Consider the following 17,679-nt stretch of genomic DNA (forward strand, 5'->3'; position numbering starts at 1 on the left):
TGGTTGCTAAAAATATGTTGAAAATCATTTTACACTGAGTTTTTACAAAGTGAGGCCCCAGGGGTGAATGAAGTATAATTGGTCCTTTGTTCTCAAACCAAATGACCCCAGACTGCTATGCTTATTAGCTTTGTATCACTGATCTGAATAATTTTCCTGCATCTCTCTTATTAGTAATCACTTATTGATGTTTTCAGTGCATTCTTGCCACTGAACAGTTCCTCATCTTTTTGATTTATTGCTTCTAACCTGCTCTATCAAGCAGGACCAGACAATTAAGCTCAGTACGATGATACCAAACAAAATAAAGAGACCAGAGGACTCTCTTAACAGGTATGGGCATAGTACAGACTTAGCGATTCATTTCTGAGTTCTTGGCTATGTCTACTGTTCAAAGTTAACTGGCCTCTGAAATTAGTTTGAAATAGTCAGTTTTTCCTATTATAAACTTTTCAATCCCTGGGGAAATAACAGGACCTCTTCTCCATATCCACCACAGGGATTTTTCTCTCTTGGCTTACCTGAGGCAGCCCAAGGCCTAGAATAGTGTCTAGCACACATACTATGCGATAAGGACTGTAAAGAACAGGCAAAAAATCAATGAACAACAGCAATGAGCTCCAAATTTGCCTTTTTGTATACAAATTACCTTGCATGGTGACACTGGGTGAATTTCCCTAGAACTCCATTTATATTGTGCTACTAGACAGCCTAGCATTCCAAGGGCCTCCACCGCCCAACCCCAACTACTAGAGCAGCCTTCTTACTGTACCTTCTATACCCCCTCCTGTGTCTATGCTTCTGTATGTAATGCTGGCCACTCCTAGAACTGTTTCTCTTTTCCCCACTGAATTTCATCCATTGGTGCTTTAAAACACACGCCAAACCCCATTTTCTCAGTTAAATGTTCCTTATAATTTCAGCCTGTACTGACCCCACACTTTCCTACCTGAATACAGCAAGAAGCTCTTTTGAGAAAACAACTTTTGCACTTTCCTCATTACAGGCACCAAGTAGATGTCAATAAATAAATGTGAATGTTCATAGGGTGGAAAGTTCGGAACAAGAGATTTTCAATGATAAAAAGCATCTGAATCACTCTATCACCCAGAAATAGAGTTAAATTAGATTTAAATCTAATTTAGTATGATTAATGCAGCACTAAACTTTTCTACCAAAGTACCTCTAATAAAAGAGGCCCATAAATTCGTATCCCTAGTAGTCTGGGGAGTGGATGGAGTATGAGACAAACTCATATGTACAGAAATTCTTTGGAAGACCCATGTTTTATCTTAAAATTTATACAAATTTTCTATTGTGCTTCATAATACATTTCTTTTCTTTCTGAGTTTTCTTTTTTCTTTTTTTTTCCTAAAGATTACTTATTTTAGAGAAGGAGAGAGCAAGGACTTGGATGCACTTTAACTAGGGGAGGAGCAGAGGGAGAGGGAGGGAGAAAATCCCAAGCAAACTCCCCACTGAGTGTGAGCCCAACACAGGGCTCGATCCCAGGATTCTGAGATCATGCCCTGAGCTGAATCAAGAGTCAGCTGCTTTACCAACTGAGCCACCCAGGCACCTCATGACCATTTATTTTCATGAGAACATGAATCCCTTCACACGCTTTCTCCCAAGCATTAACTATAAAAAACTGCCCTCTTCTGAGACTTTAAACATCTGATGTCACCACACACCCCAAGAAACATGCCAACCCCTGTTTGAGAGGGACTGAGAACAATTAATACATGTAAAGTTTACAACAGAAGAGCACTACTTTAGTTTCTTGTGATTTCTTTTAGTGATGTTCCAAACTGGTATGTTCTCTTGGGTTTACAGAGGACCCACATTCCCAGTTTACAAAGCAGTGTGCTGGGTCCCCAAACAAGCTTGACAACTAGGAAATCCCAGACTAGCTCATGTGGCATGACCCAGGGAGGCCAGTGTCCTCCCACAAAGGGTCCAGCATCACATGGCATGGTGGGGTTAAGAAGACTGGCTCTCCAGGCAACAGATTAAAAATAAGAAAGGCAGCAAAAAAGCATGATTTTCAAGGTGAGGTTGTAGGAGGGACATAAAAGAGTAAGACAGACCTCACTTCGTCATCTAGCAAAGTGTGAACAGGGCTGGGAGACACTTTCTTCCCGATCCGTCTGTTTAGACTTGCACTGGCCACGTGCAGGCTACTGAGCACTTGAAATGTGGCTACTGTGACCAAGGAGTAGGAAGTTACATTATATTTTTAAAAGTGACATTCAACTCAGTTATTCGAAAGCTTTGAAAAAGGATGTCTGGAAAATCTGGGTATACGAATCTACTTTTCCAGTTACAAATTTTATGAAATCTCAACACAGATTACTTCCAATGAAAATCAAGCATCCTTACTGAGACGAGCTGTAAGTCTAAAACAGACTCCAGATTCCAGAGTCTTAGTCCAAAAATAAGTAAAATAGGCCAATAATTTTTAAAACTTCAAAATCACCTGTTGAAATAATAACATTTGGATATAGCAGGTAAATAAAATATATTCCTGGGTCAAAACATATTGCTAAAATTAATTTTACCCATTTCTTGTTACCTTAAAAAATATGGCCATTAAAAAATATAAATTAACATATGGCTTGCATTTCTATGCTATACATTTCTATGTAACAGCACTTCATTTAGACAATGGCTTTTAAAGAAGAATCTCTCTCTAAAACAAACTGCACAGCCTTCTACTCCCAAACATGGTAGTGACCAATCAAAAAGGGATTTGATTTCTACCAAAGCTGTATGAAATCCCCAGCACGAATCAGCACGAGGAGTGTTTCAGTTGTTTGGGGGTATTTTCTAAATGGGAAGAGATATCCCTCCCAGTTAGAGTCAAATGTTCTGCACACCTAAACACGCAGCCTTCAGGGACCATTTTCCCAGGAAAAGGCTGCAGATCTAGGCCTCTTTTGTTGGAGTTTCCACCCCTTCGCCTAGAGTTCTGGAAAAGCCTTTGTGTTAGCAGCCAGGGCAGCAAGGACCCATGCTTCACAGGGCCTGGGAGCGAGTCCGCACACAGAACAGTGAAGGGCCCCGCTGTGGAATCAGACTTAGTGCATTACAATCTAATTACCTAGTCCCACTGCTTAAACTCCCTCATCTGAAAATGGGGATTTTTAAAAAACAGTACCTAAGGCATGGGTTTTCAAACTTAAATGAGGTACCCCACATCAAGCGCCGAGCATTGTGCTGGGCTTATCACCAGAGGCCAACACGTACATGGGACGGGTGCACGGAAGGTGGCGGCCTGCAGGAGTCCGCAGGAACCTTTATTTGTTTCATGCCCAGAAACTTGCTCAACTTCTGCAATTAACCCGCCTGACACCTAGAATTAGACGGGTGTGGAGCTCACAACAAACCAGTTATCAGTCTGCGTGGGCCAGCTTCTGGGTAGGTGGCTGTATTAATTCAAAAACAAATACCCCAAATTAACAAAGCCTAATCTTCCAAATTTTAGGGATAGGAAGACAGGATAAAAATCCATACTTTAAAAGGACAGATTAATATTAGAAACATCTTGTTAATGCCAGAACAGCCTTCCATATCTTCTTGGTACTCTGCCCACATCAACCCAGTAATTCAAAGGCCTCTTGCAGAGACGCCTGAATTCTGATACTCATTAGACCAAGTCAACAAGGAGCACGGGAACAACTCCATCACGGGCTTACTAAGGCTGAGAAATGCCTCCAAGATGGCAGTCAGAAATGTCAGCATGAATCAAATCGGTCCTGAGCAACGGTCTGAGCTTTTTAAATAATAATAATTAAAACTTTTCTACTTATTATGATCATCATTCTCTGCTCTTGCCACACCAAAAGCAAAGTATAATTAGCAGTATGAGTAATTAGTTGGTGACCAGATGGTATGGATGAAGGACACCACCTAAGGAACAGGTACAAATGGAAACAGCAGGTGTCTAGCCAACGTGTCTGGGCAATGTCAACACCGTCAGGTGACATCTTCATGTGATTTCAGCCATCTACACGCACAGTTTAAAGACAAAAGTAAGTATTAATGGACTTCCCACTGCCACTTGAGAAAGCGGAGCTGGAGGGGGCCCTCGGTGCAAGCGCCACCCAACACCCATGCAGCCACAGCCGTGGTGCCAGTACCTGTAACAGACCCCGTCAGTGCAGGGGTTGTGGACACGCACGATGACGAACACGTGCTGGAAGTGAGAGCGGATGTTTTTGGGGCTGAATGGCTGTGCTCCCGGCTCTTGGAAAACAATTGTGACAATATCATTTCCAATGTGCCGCTTCCGTAGGAGCTAAAAGAAAAAATAAGCAAACAACACAAATGACGACACTCTGCATTTTCCTCCCAACTCCCTTCTGTGACTGTATTTAAAACATTTATTATTAATCAGGACATATTAAGGGAGGTAATCGACACAGTTGCTGGCAATATTTTAGTCTGTCTTAATCCCTCCCAGGAAGAATACAGAAATGAATATTCTGAAATTTGCATAAAATATAGAGCCCATTCAGGACCAAACCAATATCTGGCATATTATGCCAAGTTCCAGCCTCTCCAAATTCTGTTTCCATAACAACAGTTTTGTTCCATTTTCACATAAGAAAGAAACTTGCCATAGGGAAGATGTGTTAGAGAAGAGAATGGCTGAAGTAATTACAATGCAATTTATGTTCTGGTTGAATTCACTCCATTTAAAGAAATGTGGCTAAGGTGTTTTCGAAGATGCTTTCTGTATTACCTACCAGCTGGGAATGCAGACATTCCTAATATTTCTAAAGTGGGTTAAATTTCAAGTTGAAGCAGCTTTTTTAATTACAGTGGAAGCTGCTTAAGGCCACCTTCTGTTTCACATTCAACAGCATTCTGGAAAGGTGGCTTTCAAATTCAGGCACCCCAAGTCAGGTTAGGTCAGCGGTTCTGTCAGAGGGGTTTATTAGATAGTTTAATTAAGCAGTATGAAAAAAAAGTTGAACAAAATTTGCATTTCTCATTCATTATATAGAGGTTCTGTCAAGGAGAAAAATAACAAAATATACAATTTATATCAACTATCTATAAGGTATAGGCTTACATTTGTAAAACTTTTTTTTTTTTTTTTTAATTCTCCAGTGACTTTAACCTACACAAATTACATACCAGTAAAATCAATGATTTAGTATTGGCTGCCAGCTGGGAGAAACAGTAGCCTTTTAGATTAGGGATGAGAATTGGGAGTTAGAATGTTCCAGAAATGTACTTTTTTTTTATTATTAACACATAATGTATTATTTTCCCCAGGGGTACAGGTCTGTGATTCATCAGTCTTACACAATTCACAGCATTCACCTTAGCACATACCCTCCGCAATGGTCCATCACCCAGCCGCCCTCTCTTCCCCCTCACCCTCAAGCAACCCTCAGGTTGTTTCCTGAGATTAAGAGTCTCTTATGGTTTATCTCCCGTTTCAAAGCATCCCAAAATTATCTTCTAATGAGGCCATTTATTTTCATTTCTAAACATGATACATTATTGAATGTTACAGAAATAAAGGCTGGTCTGTACTGATTGCTATAAAGAACTTACCCATTATTAAACATTATTAATCTACTCAGGATCTTGGGCATGCCAAAAAAAAGAAAATGCAATTTGTCTATGTATTACATCATTGATGTATACATACAATGATGTCATTGTCTTTTTGATGCAATGTCATTCTTTCTTCTTGCTTGATATGTAACACTAAAGTCTTAGTAAAGGACCCAAACAGAAATAAATCCACTTATCCATCTCACATTATATATAATGAAAGACATTATTTATAAATAAATTCCTGCCACAAGATTTTAAAAGCTATGTTCTGTTTGTTTTTTCTAAGCCTAAAGTGATCTACATAAAAGAAATAAATTCTCTAGGTAGAGAATTAAAATTTCTTAAGATGTAGCAGTACCAACTATTCTTTCACTCTGATTTAGGACCATAATAACACTTTTGCCTTGACTGCGCCTCCAAATTAAATAATTTGGATAGATGTCTATTTAAATACCAACTAATGCTGCTCAACACACTTCAACTCATTTAGGAGAAATAAACAAGTAACTGAATCTTGTTAACTAATTTTTTATCCTTTCATATATCTTACTTTCTCTGCTGAGTAATCAGGTAGAAAGAATAATCCTTTAAACATCACTTGTGAACATCCTGAAATTTTTTGTCTACTTACTGGTCAGAATAAGAAAAGTACATTTTCCTTACCATCATGTTTTCCTCTTTGGGTAATCTGGAACTTGGACTTTGCATTAAAAAACTGCTATCAAATTCAAGATCATAGAATTTATTCTAAATAGATTTATTTCAGATTTATAGGTGATTCACTGCTTTGCCTCCTCTCTTTGATTCCTTTGGTAATTATAAGAAGCAAAATTTCATTACCTCGATTTGTGATTTAATCAAACCTGCAGTGATGAAGTGTTCGATTAGATCTCTGGTTAAATTCTGGAAGAGAGGATGTGATTCATTCTGCAGCTGGCCTGTGTTCTGTTAGCACAACAGTTGACAATAACAAAATCTAGATCCATTTTAAGGTCAGAAGTAATTCTGGACGGCTTGTGTTTATAACTGCTATCGAAAGGAGAAGGTGTTTGCTCTCCAGCTCTTTTAAATGTCAGTTTGGTATCATTTATTTTGACATATTTTTTAAAAACAGCAATAACCACATACTTTCTAAAACAATACTGCCCGTTTCCCTTTTGCTCTGTGACAATCTGCCACTTCTAGGTTTCTTCATTTCCTATGTCAACCACCACATTTTAGTAATAGACATTGTGCTTTTAGATCTTTTTAAAAAGAAACTGCGTATAATGTATACAAAGGTAATTGTTTTTTATCTTCTTTGTGGTCTCCTGATTAAGGTTAAGAAAATACCTTTTTCTGAGATCTCACTGACATTTATTTTGGTTTTGCTCCCAGTTAGGGTACCAAACCTCCTCTGAAATCTGCAATGACACATCAGTACTTTCCTACTTTGTACCTTGGCCTCTTGAGATGGAATTCCACCCACTCATACATGGTCTCTGCAACCCTGCAGGGTCACCTAATCACCATGATTTCAAGTTGTTCTCTTCAGATTCCATGAAAACCTCCGTCCCCGCGGGTGAAAAGCAAGTGATTAATTCACAAAGCCATCCAGCTGGCTGTTAACCTAGAATTTGTGTCTCTTCATTTGTTTTCAGCTCATTTGCTATTCGTTATTTCCGCAAAGTACAAAGCTTCCTGCTGTGGTGACAGGTGCAACATTAAATTCTGGTTTAAGATTTTACAAACTTGCCACTCGGGCTTCTGGGGGAGATGAACGAGGGTGAGGAAACACAGACAACGCCGGGTCGGTCTCTTACCTGCTGCTTGTTGTTCGGCGTGTACGGCAGCATGGTGGAAACATGGAACATGATTTCATAGTCTTTGTATGTTGTGTACAGAGAATGGGTTCCAGTGGAGTCAGCTACAGTAAAAAAATATATATATAATGACGAGATAACTGTAATAGGAAAAACAGTTCACTTACGGAAAATATCTTAGAAAAAAAAAGGAAATGGTTTAGAATGAAAAGGTGTTAGAATAAGATCTAGTATCAGTGTTTTCTTTTTAAATTTAATTTTATTTATTTATTTGTCAAAGAGAGAGAGAGAGCAAGCACAAGCAAGGGGGAGCGGCAGGTAGAGGGTGAAGCAGACTCCCTGTGGAGCAGGCAGCCTGATGCGGGGCTGGATCCTAGGGTCTGGGATCATGACCTGAGCTGAAGGCAGCCACTAAACTGACTGAGCCACCCAAGGGCCTGAGCATTGGTGTACTTAACCCATTTTTTGTATCTGATTCCCTTTGGTAGTCACGTGAAGCCTATGGGTCCCTTGTCAGAATAGTATTTGTAAATGTATAAAATATATATGATTACAACATAAATCTATTATACAGCAAAATAGTTATCAAAAATACTTTTAAAATGATACTAGATTTCTCTAAAAAGTTTTAGCAATTATCTAGTAACTACTCTGTTTCTGAAGTAGTGATGTACATAAGTAATATTTTAAAGAGTCTCCAAAAAAATACAGTATAAAAATACCTATGCTTTCTACTTGCAATAAAATTATAGGTAGAACTTAAACAATTAGAGTTTGTTACCTTCAATTATTAAGAAAGTGCTAAGTTTTAGGGGATCAGTGAAAATAAAGGTAAAATTATTTCCCATCCAAGTTTACACACCCCTGAATTCTACCCAAACATCAGTCGAAGAACATCTTTTCCAATACTTCTCATTTAAGCAAGAGAAATGTTCTGTTCTTAAGAAACAGATGGAGATTTACCAAGACTGTAAAACTGAACAACAAAGGTATTCTAGCAATGTCCAACAATGTTTTAAGACCATTCTGCTCTCACCTTCCTTAAGTCAACAGCAACCCCTTCCCACTTAATCATTAACAACTCAATTGCCCACAAATAACTGGAAACCAGAGAAATAAGTCCAATCAAAAGGGAGCATCTTTAGTCTTAAAGGCCCTGGACGCATTGACTGCAAAATGACAGAACTGTGTTCATCCTGGGTAAACTCAAGCCTCCATCAACCATACTGCTGAGGACCAAAATGCTCAACTGCATTTTAGAGAAGCTGCAAGACAGAGCCCCTGGCATATACCAGGAGGCAGTAGTTCTCAAATTTAGCATGTACAGTAACATCTGGGGAGTGAGTTTAAAAGGCAGATTCCCATGCACCACCCCCAGAAATCCTGCTCCGTGGGTATGGGGCTGGGTGAAGGAATCTATTTTAATAAACACCCACAGGGCAACTGTAACCCAGGAGCTCCACTGCCCTTAGGCGCTGCTCCAAGAATAGACTACCACCGTGGTGCCTCGAAGACAGACTTGTAAGAATGTTGTAGAGCCTGGAATTTCAACCTCAAGCTTCTCAGAGGACCTTAATTTTTGAAGCTAACGTTAAATGCAAAGGGCTAGAATTAGAAGTAAGATAAAAGTGAAATAAAGCACAGACTACTCTTCTAACATTGTAAAAATAGGGACCAACATATAACTTTCCAAGAAAAAATATCTTCTAAGTCCTAATGACCACCAACACAAAAAACTACAAATCACTATAATAAATAATTGAACTAGCTAAGATGGATCTTGAGTATGAAGAACCTATCTACTGTTAAGGACTCCTGCTATAAATAACTCTTGAACTGATTAGTACATTTTAAAACCTTAAAGTGAATGTGTCAGCTTTGACATGTACTTACATGTGTTTCAAGTCAATTTTGAGCAAAATTAATGAACTAGAAAAGAGACTGTCGTCTAGTATTCATGAATTACATTCCGCTTTTTATGTCTGTCTAATTCTAAAAGGATTACTGCCAGAGAAGATAGCTGATGTGGAAGACAATGCGGAAGGTCATCTGCTTTTCTACTTCTGGCCCATTTTTGCTATCTTTTCTGCATGCCTCATTTATGTCATGAATGCTGCTTGACCAGCCTTTTTCTGGAGACTTCTGGAAATCCCCAAGTTTTGCTGATAATTTTAGACAGTTTAAATAGTTTCAAAAGTTTCAGAGGTGAAATGAGGGCCAAAAAAATGACATTTTCCTTTCTGAGAAGGAAGGAATTCCAAAATCCTGAAAATACTATATACATACCAGAATTGCTAAACTTTATCAGAGAGCATGGAAAATGAATGTTTGTTATATTTTCTTAAAAATAAAGCATCCAATGTTGCTATTGTGGCATTTTTAGCGACCTTGAAACCCTGAAACCATGAAAAATTTAATAGCATGACAATCAGGAAAATGAAAGTGACAAAAATCCTTTTTTCTCTGGCTGAAGAGAATATATATTAAAAAATTTCTAAAGGGAAATATGCTTTGAGAAGAGGGGTGAAAGGAAGATAATGCTCCTTCATACTTGTCAAGGGGCTTTAAAAGTTAAAAAGTAAATTCAGGCATCTTATGGGTCATCTTGATAATCACATGATCTGTCTCCAAATCATACTACCCGCAAGTGACGGATACCCACTAATAAAGTCAGAGAAAGTAAAATTTCTAATATTCAATGAAGATGACAGGCAGTACTGAATAATTGAGGAATGGTAACAGTATTTTTCTCAGCTGCTTTGAAAAAGTGTAAAACACACGATCACATCCTACATTAAAGCATTTTGATTGAGGATGGTATGAACTGGTTAATGAGTTTGTAGAGCAGTTTCAGAGACAGTCAGTGTCATAATCACCCTTGACTGCTCGTGTAGACTCAACGCCTTGACTTCTCTGTAGTCTAAAGCTTGGTTAAAAAGGTGTCTGTGTACAAATCTGAATGAGGGCAAGTAATCAGACTGTTATAACAACCATTTCTCAATCACTGAAGATGTATCAGAGTTAAGAAAAGCTCGATGAAGGCAAACAAACCTATGCAATTTAATTTCAAGAAAGTTCCTGGTTTTAAATATTTATGAACACAAGAGAAAAGTAATCTCATTAACTAAATGCATGTAGGCTAAATAAAGTCAACAGAATGAAGAAAGCTTAAGCTCCCTTAATTAAACATACTCACCACTACAGAACACATCAAATGCAAGATGAAATCAGATAGCTTATAAGTCTCGTTTTTATCCCTTTATTTAATTTGAAATACAATAATCGTCAGTTGGCTTCTGGGGACTATCCCTTGATGTCCCATCCCCAGATGTCCCATCCATGCAACCTTGTCTTGGGATATGGGGAACGCAGAACCCTGTGCCCACAAGCACAGCCAGGGCCAAGTACTGACATCTGGAACAGCAGCACATATTCGAAAGGACACGCACTTCTGCCTTTGTGGTATGATTTCACTCATTCACTAATGAAGTATTTGGGGAAATCAAGAGTTCTAACCGCTCTGGCATCTATCATGTTTACTAATAATTTTTCAAGGTATGTTTAGTGGTGGCCTTTACTTCAGGGACAGGATCAAGAAAAGTTTGTTGTCCTGCCCTTTGCCATGACAGGTGAGCCCATACTGTATCAGCTCGAGGCTGGTGCCAGTGGATATACCTGGGACTCGAGGCTTCTCAGAACCTCTAACACTTGGAGATGTGAGGAAGGAGGAGACAGTGGGGGCTGGCACTAAGGAGTCAGCCACTACAGTTTTCTGTCAACAACTCACTTGGCAAGACACCTGCAGTTACCTGGCTTCTCATTTCGGAAGTAAGATCTGAATTTGAATGACAGTAGCATCATTTGCTAAATGACCACAAACAAATCACTCCACTTCTCTGTCCATCGATATTCTCGCCGCTGTGAGGATTACATGAAATAATGTATATGAAAGTCCTTGCCCACAAAAGATGCTCAGGATGGGCGGAGTAGAATTTAGAATGTTGTACAGTGGAAGTAAAAGAGGGTAGTTTTCTTAAAGAGGGACCTTTACATACTTTAAATTCTTTGCCAGGTGCATTCCAGGAATGCTCAAAGGAAAAACCTTACAGTGTAACACAGAGTTAAGGAGGTGAAAACAGAATCCTTTACTTCACTCATCCATGTCTGCAACTCCAAACGGACTTTTGCATATGCAAAAGCATTTGAGGTGAGCAGTGTTAGTTTCATCCAGTTCCCTATCAAAGTTTAAATATTTATTCCAAATAAAAGACTTATTTCTTTTGGAAAAAATTTGTTACTCTTCCAAGACCCTGAATCTCAGCAGCTCTTGTAACACTACGGAAAAATGGGGGAAGTGACAGGCACTCACAAACACTGCAGCAAATGAAGGAAGGTGAAAGCTTCGGGGAGTAATGCTTTACAAAGGGCTTCTAAAGTCGCCCATGTCCTGCCTTGTCAAACAAGACTCGCCCAGGAAATGATTTCCCTCACCCATATACACAGCTAAAAATGAAGGTGGCCTCCCGCTTCCAAACAACAAATTGCTTGGTGAGAAGTTTATTTTTGCATTTACTATAGTGTGAGAGGATGGTAATTATCTAGAGGTTATGTCATCCAAATGAGGAGACAAAGTAAGGAAGAAAAAAAAATCCACCACCGAAAATGTCTTCATTGTAGAACCGTTCCAACCCCTGACACATCTGTAGCTTGTTTGTGAATAAGACCTTATTTTTGAACCAGGAAAATGGACTTTGTATGAAAAACTGGGAAAAACAAGAAATGGTTCAAAAACTCCATCAATTCTTCCTAAAACCTGAATAGAATCGTAATACATAACAAGCAGAACCATTTCTTGAGATGGCTTGGGTAATGTGAGCCCAAGGGCTTGAGAAAGGGGGACACAGCCACAAGGCAGAGCTCTGGGGTTTGTTGTACTTAATTCCACATTAATGCTTTCTCTGAACACGTTGTTAACCTCAGCATTAGGATCTGTTCTACCTCCCTCATGCTTCCCAGCCATCTAAACTTGGGCACGTTAAAGTAAAGAAGCCAATTCTGTGTACCTGGCAAGGCCTGTGAGAGTTGCATGAGATGGCAAACATGAAAATATCTGGAACTTCCGCTTCCACCCGTAAGAGTATTTGGTACAGGACTTGTTCTCCTGTTATAAGTAACTAGGAAAACTGACAAAATATCTGAAACAAATTTTTTCAGGCATTTTATAATAGGCAGGGATGGATAGTGATCTCAGAGGAAAAAAGAGCCAAAGAAGAGGAACCCTCTGATTCCCACCAGGTTTTCCACTTGGAGGTGCTTTTGGAACAAGAGCACAGAGTATGGCTTTGAAGGGGGAAACCAAAACACACTGGAGTTCAAGAAGCCCGAGGTAGCTGATGCTTGCTGGGCAGAGTACCAAAGAGGAGGAAACTCCACAGTGAGAGAGGTTCAGAATTCTGCATAAGGGTCCTTCAGTCTTGGACTGCACACACAGAGAGTAAGATTCCAAAAGCCAGGCAAAGAAAAACTATCAGGGGAGTGTGCAGCATAGTGACTATAGTTAATAATACTATATTGCGTATCTTAAAGTGTCTACGAGTAGATCTTAAAAGTTCTCATCCCAAGAAAAAAAATTTTGTAACCTTGTTTGCCAACACGTGTTGACTAGACTTACTGTGAGGTAATTTACAATATACACAAGTATTGAATCATTACATTCTACACCGGAAACTAACAGAATGCTATATGTCAATTATACCTCAATAAAAGAAAGACAGAAAAACTATGAGGGAAAGAAAAACCAGCAGAGAATTATGAAGAAAACAATTCTCACAGTTCACATAGGCTGGAAGACACTCAAGTCCTAACGAGCCACAGGAAAGAGACCTCACTGCATCTGTGGGTATTCAGACACAAGAAAAGTCATGCCTTAGAATAGAGCTAAATTAGAGGGCAAAGAACAGCTCTAGGTACGCTTTAATAAAGCTTAAGAACAAGATTCACAAAGATCAAGCTGTTTTGTAAGTAATGTATCTGTCCACCAAAACAAAACTCAACAGTCCTTTTACAGAAGACAACAAAATCTGGACAACCATAAAACCTTTGCAATATACACTCTCTAATCAAAAGTAACCAGAGACATGAAGCAGTAAAATATAACTCAAAAGCTGGAGAAAATCTGTTAAATGGAGACCTCAAATGACAAGGATGAGAGAACTGGCACACAAAAACTTTTAAACAGCAATCATAGATATCTTCAAGTATTTAAAGGAAAACGTGAACCTACAGAGGAGAAAGTGAGAAATATAAGAAAAGAGGACCAAATGCAATTTCGGCCCTGAAGATGACAATATCTGAAATGAAAATTTCATTGGACTGCATTAACAGCAGATTAAGACACTATGGAAGAAAAGAAAAACAGTGAATCTGGAAGATATATTAAGAGGAATTATCCATATGGAAGCATAGGGAGACAAAAAAGTTAAAAAAATTAAATTAATAGAGCCTCATTTACCCATAGTATGCTGGTGAGTGATCTAATGTATGTGTAACCGGATGATTCAGAAGATGGGCACAGTAAAAATTAAGAAATCAAGATTGACAATTACTATTTTTATTTGATGAAAAGCAAATCCACAGATCCAATCACATCCAATCACTGCTGAATGTAAAGGAAACAATCCTTTAGGAACAGGGAACTGGACAGCTTTCTCTCTCTCTCTCTCTCAGAGGAGGGAGGTGCAGAGGAAGAGGGAGAGAACGATTCTAAGCAGGCTCCATGCCCAGCGCAGAGCCTGACTTGGGCTCGATCTCACAACCCTGAGGTCAAGACCTGAGCTGAAATCCAGAGTTGGACACTTACCCAACTTAGCCACCCGGGTGTCCCAGCATTTTCTCATTTTAATGATTATATTGAAAGAAAGGGTTTCCTGACCCAAAATAAAATTGGACAAAATGTGGTGAGATGACCTCCTAGCACACACAGCAAACTCTCATCCCTGGGTGCACCATGGCCAGGGAGAGGCTGCTGAGGTATGCAGAGGCTGGTTTTAATCCTGTCAGCTTGAAGTAAGAGAGATAAATATGTAAACTGCCTCTTTCGGGGCTGTAGAATAGACATACTTTTGTTGGACTTCTGTTCCCTGGAGGAAATCTGACATTCTGAAAGGGCAGAAAAAGAAATTATGGACTCTTCCGCTCCTCAGTTTTGCCCTGAAAGGTTACATGGGCCTTAAAGGAGGGCACACAGCTAAGAGGAGCCTTTTCCTGCTGAACATTCCAGAACTGTGAAAGAGTTTACTAATCGAGGCTTGTCCCCCTCAGCCTTCACCCTTACTAGGATTTGGAGGCAAAATATGCACAATGCTTATCTAGTGTCTTACTTAATGCCACACTGCTTATGCATGGTCTTGCTATCCTCACTCTTGCTATTCTCATATTGCCTTTCATCACCCAGAGGCAGCAGGGAGTGTGTGAATGCATAAATCGCAGTCCAATTTCCAATCTGGCCACTCATGCAGAGAATCAGGGTGTTAATAGTATCCACAATAGCTGAACTATGGAAAGAACCCAAATATCCATTGACAGATGAGTGGATAAAGATGTGGTGTATATATAGTATATATATACAATGGAATGCTAATACACATACATACGAAATATGGAATATATATATATGAATATATATGTATACAATGGAATATTAGTCAGCCATCAAAAAGAATGAACTCTTGCCATCTGCAGTGACATGGATGGAACTAGAGGGTATTACGGTAAGTGAAATCAGTCAGAGAGAGACAAATACTGTACGATCGCAATCATATGTGGAACTTAAGAAACAAAACAGATGAATCTAGGGGAAAGGAAGGAAAAATAAAATAAGATAAAAACAGAGAGAGAGGCAAACCACAAAAGACTTTTAACTCAGAAAACAAATTGAGGGTTGCTGGAGGGTACGGGAGGGGGGGATGGGGTAAATTGGGTGATGGGCATTAAGGAGGGCACTCGATGTAATGGGCACTGGGTGTTATATGCAACTGATGAATCACTGAAGTCTACTCCTGAAACTATGAATATACTATATGATAAAAAAAAAAAAAAAAAGAACAAGGGTGCTTATTATATTCTCTTCCCAGACCCTTTCATATAGCTCTTTGCAGTGAGAATAATTTATATAACACAACAAATTGGGACAATAGGACTGAAGCGTATAGAGCAAATGTCAGAGTCTCTGGAAAAGCAGAGTCTCAGGGCATACTGAGATTCCACATTTCATGCAGTTGCAAGCAGAGTATGGAACGTTAAAATAATATTTAAGAGTTGAGGCTATTTATGGGCTTTAATGGTCTCTCTTGCATGTCGTTTCCAAGTTGGCAACAGCAAAACCATGGCAACAGGAAATTCTTCCCTGCAGTGGAGTTTATGAATGCTTTTCTGTTTTCATGACTCAACTCCTTATTTAATTTCCTGTACAGAAAACCGGAGAGATTACTACAGACTACAGTACAGATATGCTCACCCAAAGACCCTCTCTAAGCAAAACAGGTCACAGGTGTCCATGGATGGATTTTGAGATAAAATTTAAAACTGCCTCCTCACAGACACATAGCAGATGTCAACCTACTCTAACCTAAATAGATACTTGAGAACTTAACTACTTTATTAATGACTAGGGGAACAGGAGTGTACATGTATGTTCATATACTTTGTATGTTCGTGAGCCATAACTAAAAATCCCTGCTCCATCATTGTGCTTTCAATCACCGAATTTCAGGAGCCAAATTGATACCAAAGTTAAGAAGCCTATTTTCTCAGGGATTCAATTAGACTCTGAACAATAAAAATAGAAAATAAGCAAACAAAAGCCCTCACTATTAACAGAATACAAAAATGAGTAAGAAAACCGTATGAAGACTGACTGTGTAGATAAGCACGAGGATCATGAAAATAAAAAATTCTAGAGCTTACGACCAGATGGTTTGAAGATTCTGGAATTTTCAATCCCTCTTAACATTCAGCTAAATATAGGGAAATCTGTGCAACACTATCCAGAAGCCATCCTGCATGACTTGCACCACGGCTCTACTACTCCGTCAACACTTCCGATAACATGATTTTCTTTTTTTTACCAGTCCGATCCTAGCTACTTTGATTACAGTCTTCAATTGTTTTGGTGCCACATCCTCCCTCTCTGGCTTCTCTCCCCTCTCAGCAGCAGTGTTCTGCAGTAAATGGCCATGTTGTTTTATGGGCAATTTAGCAGATGAACATCAACGCAGCAGGAGGGAAATAAGCCTAGCAGGAGAGTATAAGTATTTCTTACTTTTGGTGTCAAGCTGTGCACGATACTTCTCAAATCCTTTGAGCCGAACACGTTCTCCCAAGAGCTGAAGGAATTCCTCAAACGCCGGGCCGGCAGATTCATTGTTGTACATCTCTTCTTCAGTGCTCTGCCCAGCTCTGCAGTACATGACGCCCACCTTCTGCTGATAGTTCAGCTGGGAAGAGAGGCAGTACAGGGCACGTAAATGTAGGCAGGTCCACCATGCCCCATTTTGATGCTCCTAACACCTGTAGGGCACAGGCCCATCAGAAAGCTAATGTTTCTCTTCTCTTGAAATCCTTCTGTTTTAATTCTTCTGTCTCTAATCCAAAAAATACAGCAGAACAAGCATTTATACCTGTCATCTTCACAAGTTAAGAGAAAGGGCCAGGAAAATGAATTAACACTTTCTGTACGACAAGATCATGCACCCTTAGAAGGGAGGTTGGTACTTCAGGGAATTTCTCTGAATGGATTACAGGGTACAAAATGAGACTCTAAAAAACAGCTTGACAACAAAAGGTAGTGCTTTTTTAATCATCCCCCCCTTTAGAAAAGGGGAAGTCTTTATAAATTTAAAAGCAGAGGTTCACTTTACAAAAGATACTTCAAAATAAATATTGTTTCACACTAAAAAGCCCATAAATGTACTGGCGAATTTTTAGGTTTTTTTGTCATTGTTGTTGTTGTTGTTGTTTTGGTTTGGTGTTTTGTTTTTTTTTTTTTTTGTAAAACTGGAAAAGATTTCAATCTCAATGCCACTTTTCCAATATACTAAAGTATAAACCTTAGTTATAGCTTTGTCAGAGCATTAACATCATCAACAATACACTTTTCAAATATTTTTTCTAAACGATGAGTGTTTGAATAGAAACTTGAAAAGGGGTTTCATAATGGCAAATCAGCTAGTGGCAAATATTCCCTCCTCAAAGACAGTTAAAAAAAATCATTCAGGAGATTTAAATATGATGTAACATTAAC

The 17,679-nt window shown here is 39.0% G+C and overlaps 1 protein-coding gene across 4 annotated transcripts in view; it reads right to left on the reverse strand.

Annotated features, from left to right (window-relative positions):
* The window catches only part of SIPA1L1 (signal induced proliferation associated 1 like 1), a 362,171-nt gene that overhangs the window by 78,026 nt on the left and 266,466 nt on the right, over positions 1-17,679 (reverse strand). For all 4 annotated transcript variants that reach the window (XM_059182928.1, XM_059182927.1, XM_059182930.1 and 1 more), the window contains 3 exons: positions 16,699-16,873; positions 7,380-7,483; positions 4,143-4,300 (listed from right to left, as the gene is read on the reverse strand). In XM_059182928.1, the coding sequence (XP_059038911.1) occupies positions 4,143-4,300; positions 7,380-7,483; positions 16,699-16,873 (437 nt within the window). The remainder of the gene's footprint in view (positions 1-4,142; positions 4,301-7,379; positions 7,484-16,698; positions 16,874-17,679) is intronic.

The sequence above is a fragment of the Mustela lutreola genome, chromosome 7 (genome assembly GCF_030435805.1).
Source record: "Mustela lutreola isolate mMusLut2 chromosome 7, mMusLut2.pri, whole genome shotgun sequence".
Lineage (NCBI taxonomy): Eukaryota > Metazoa > Chordata > Mammalia > Carnivora > Mustelidae > Mustela > Mustela lutreola.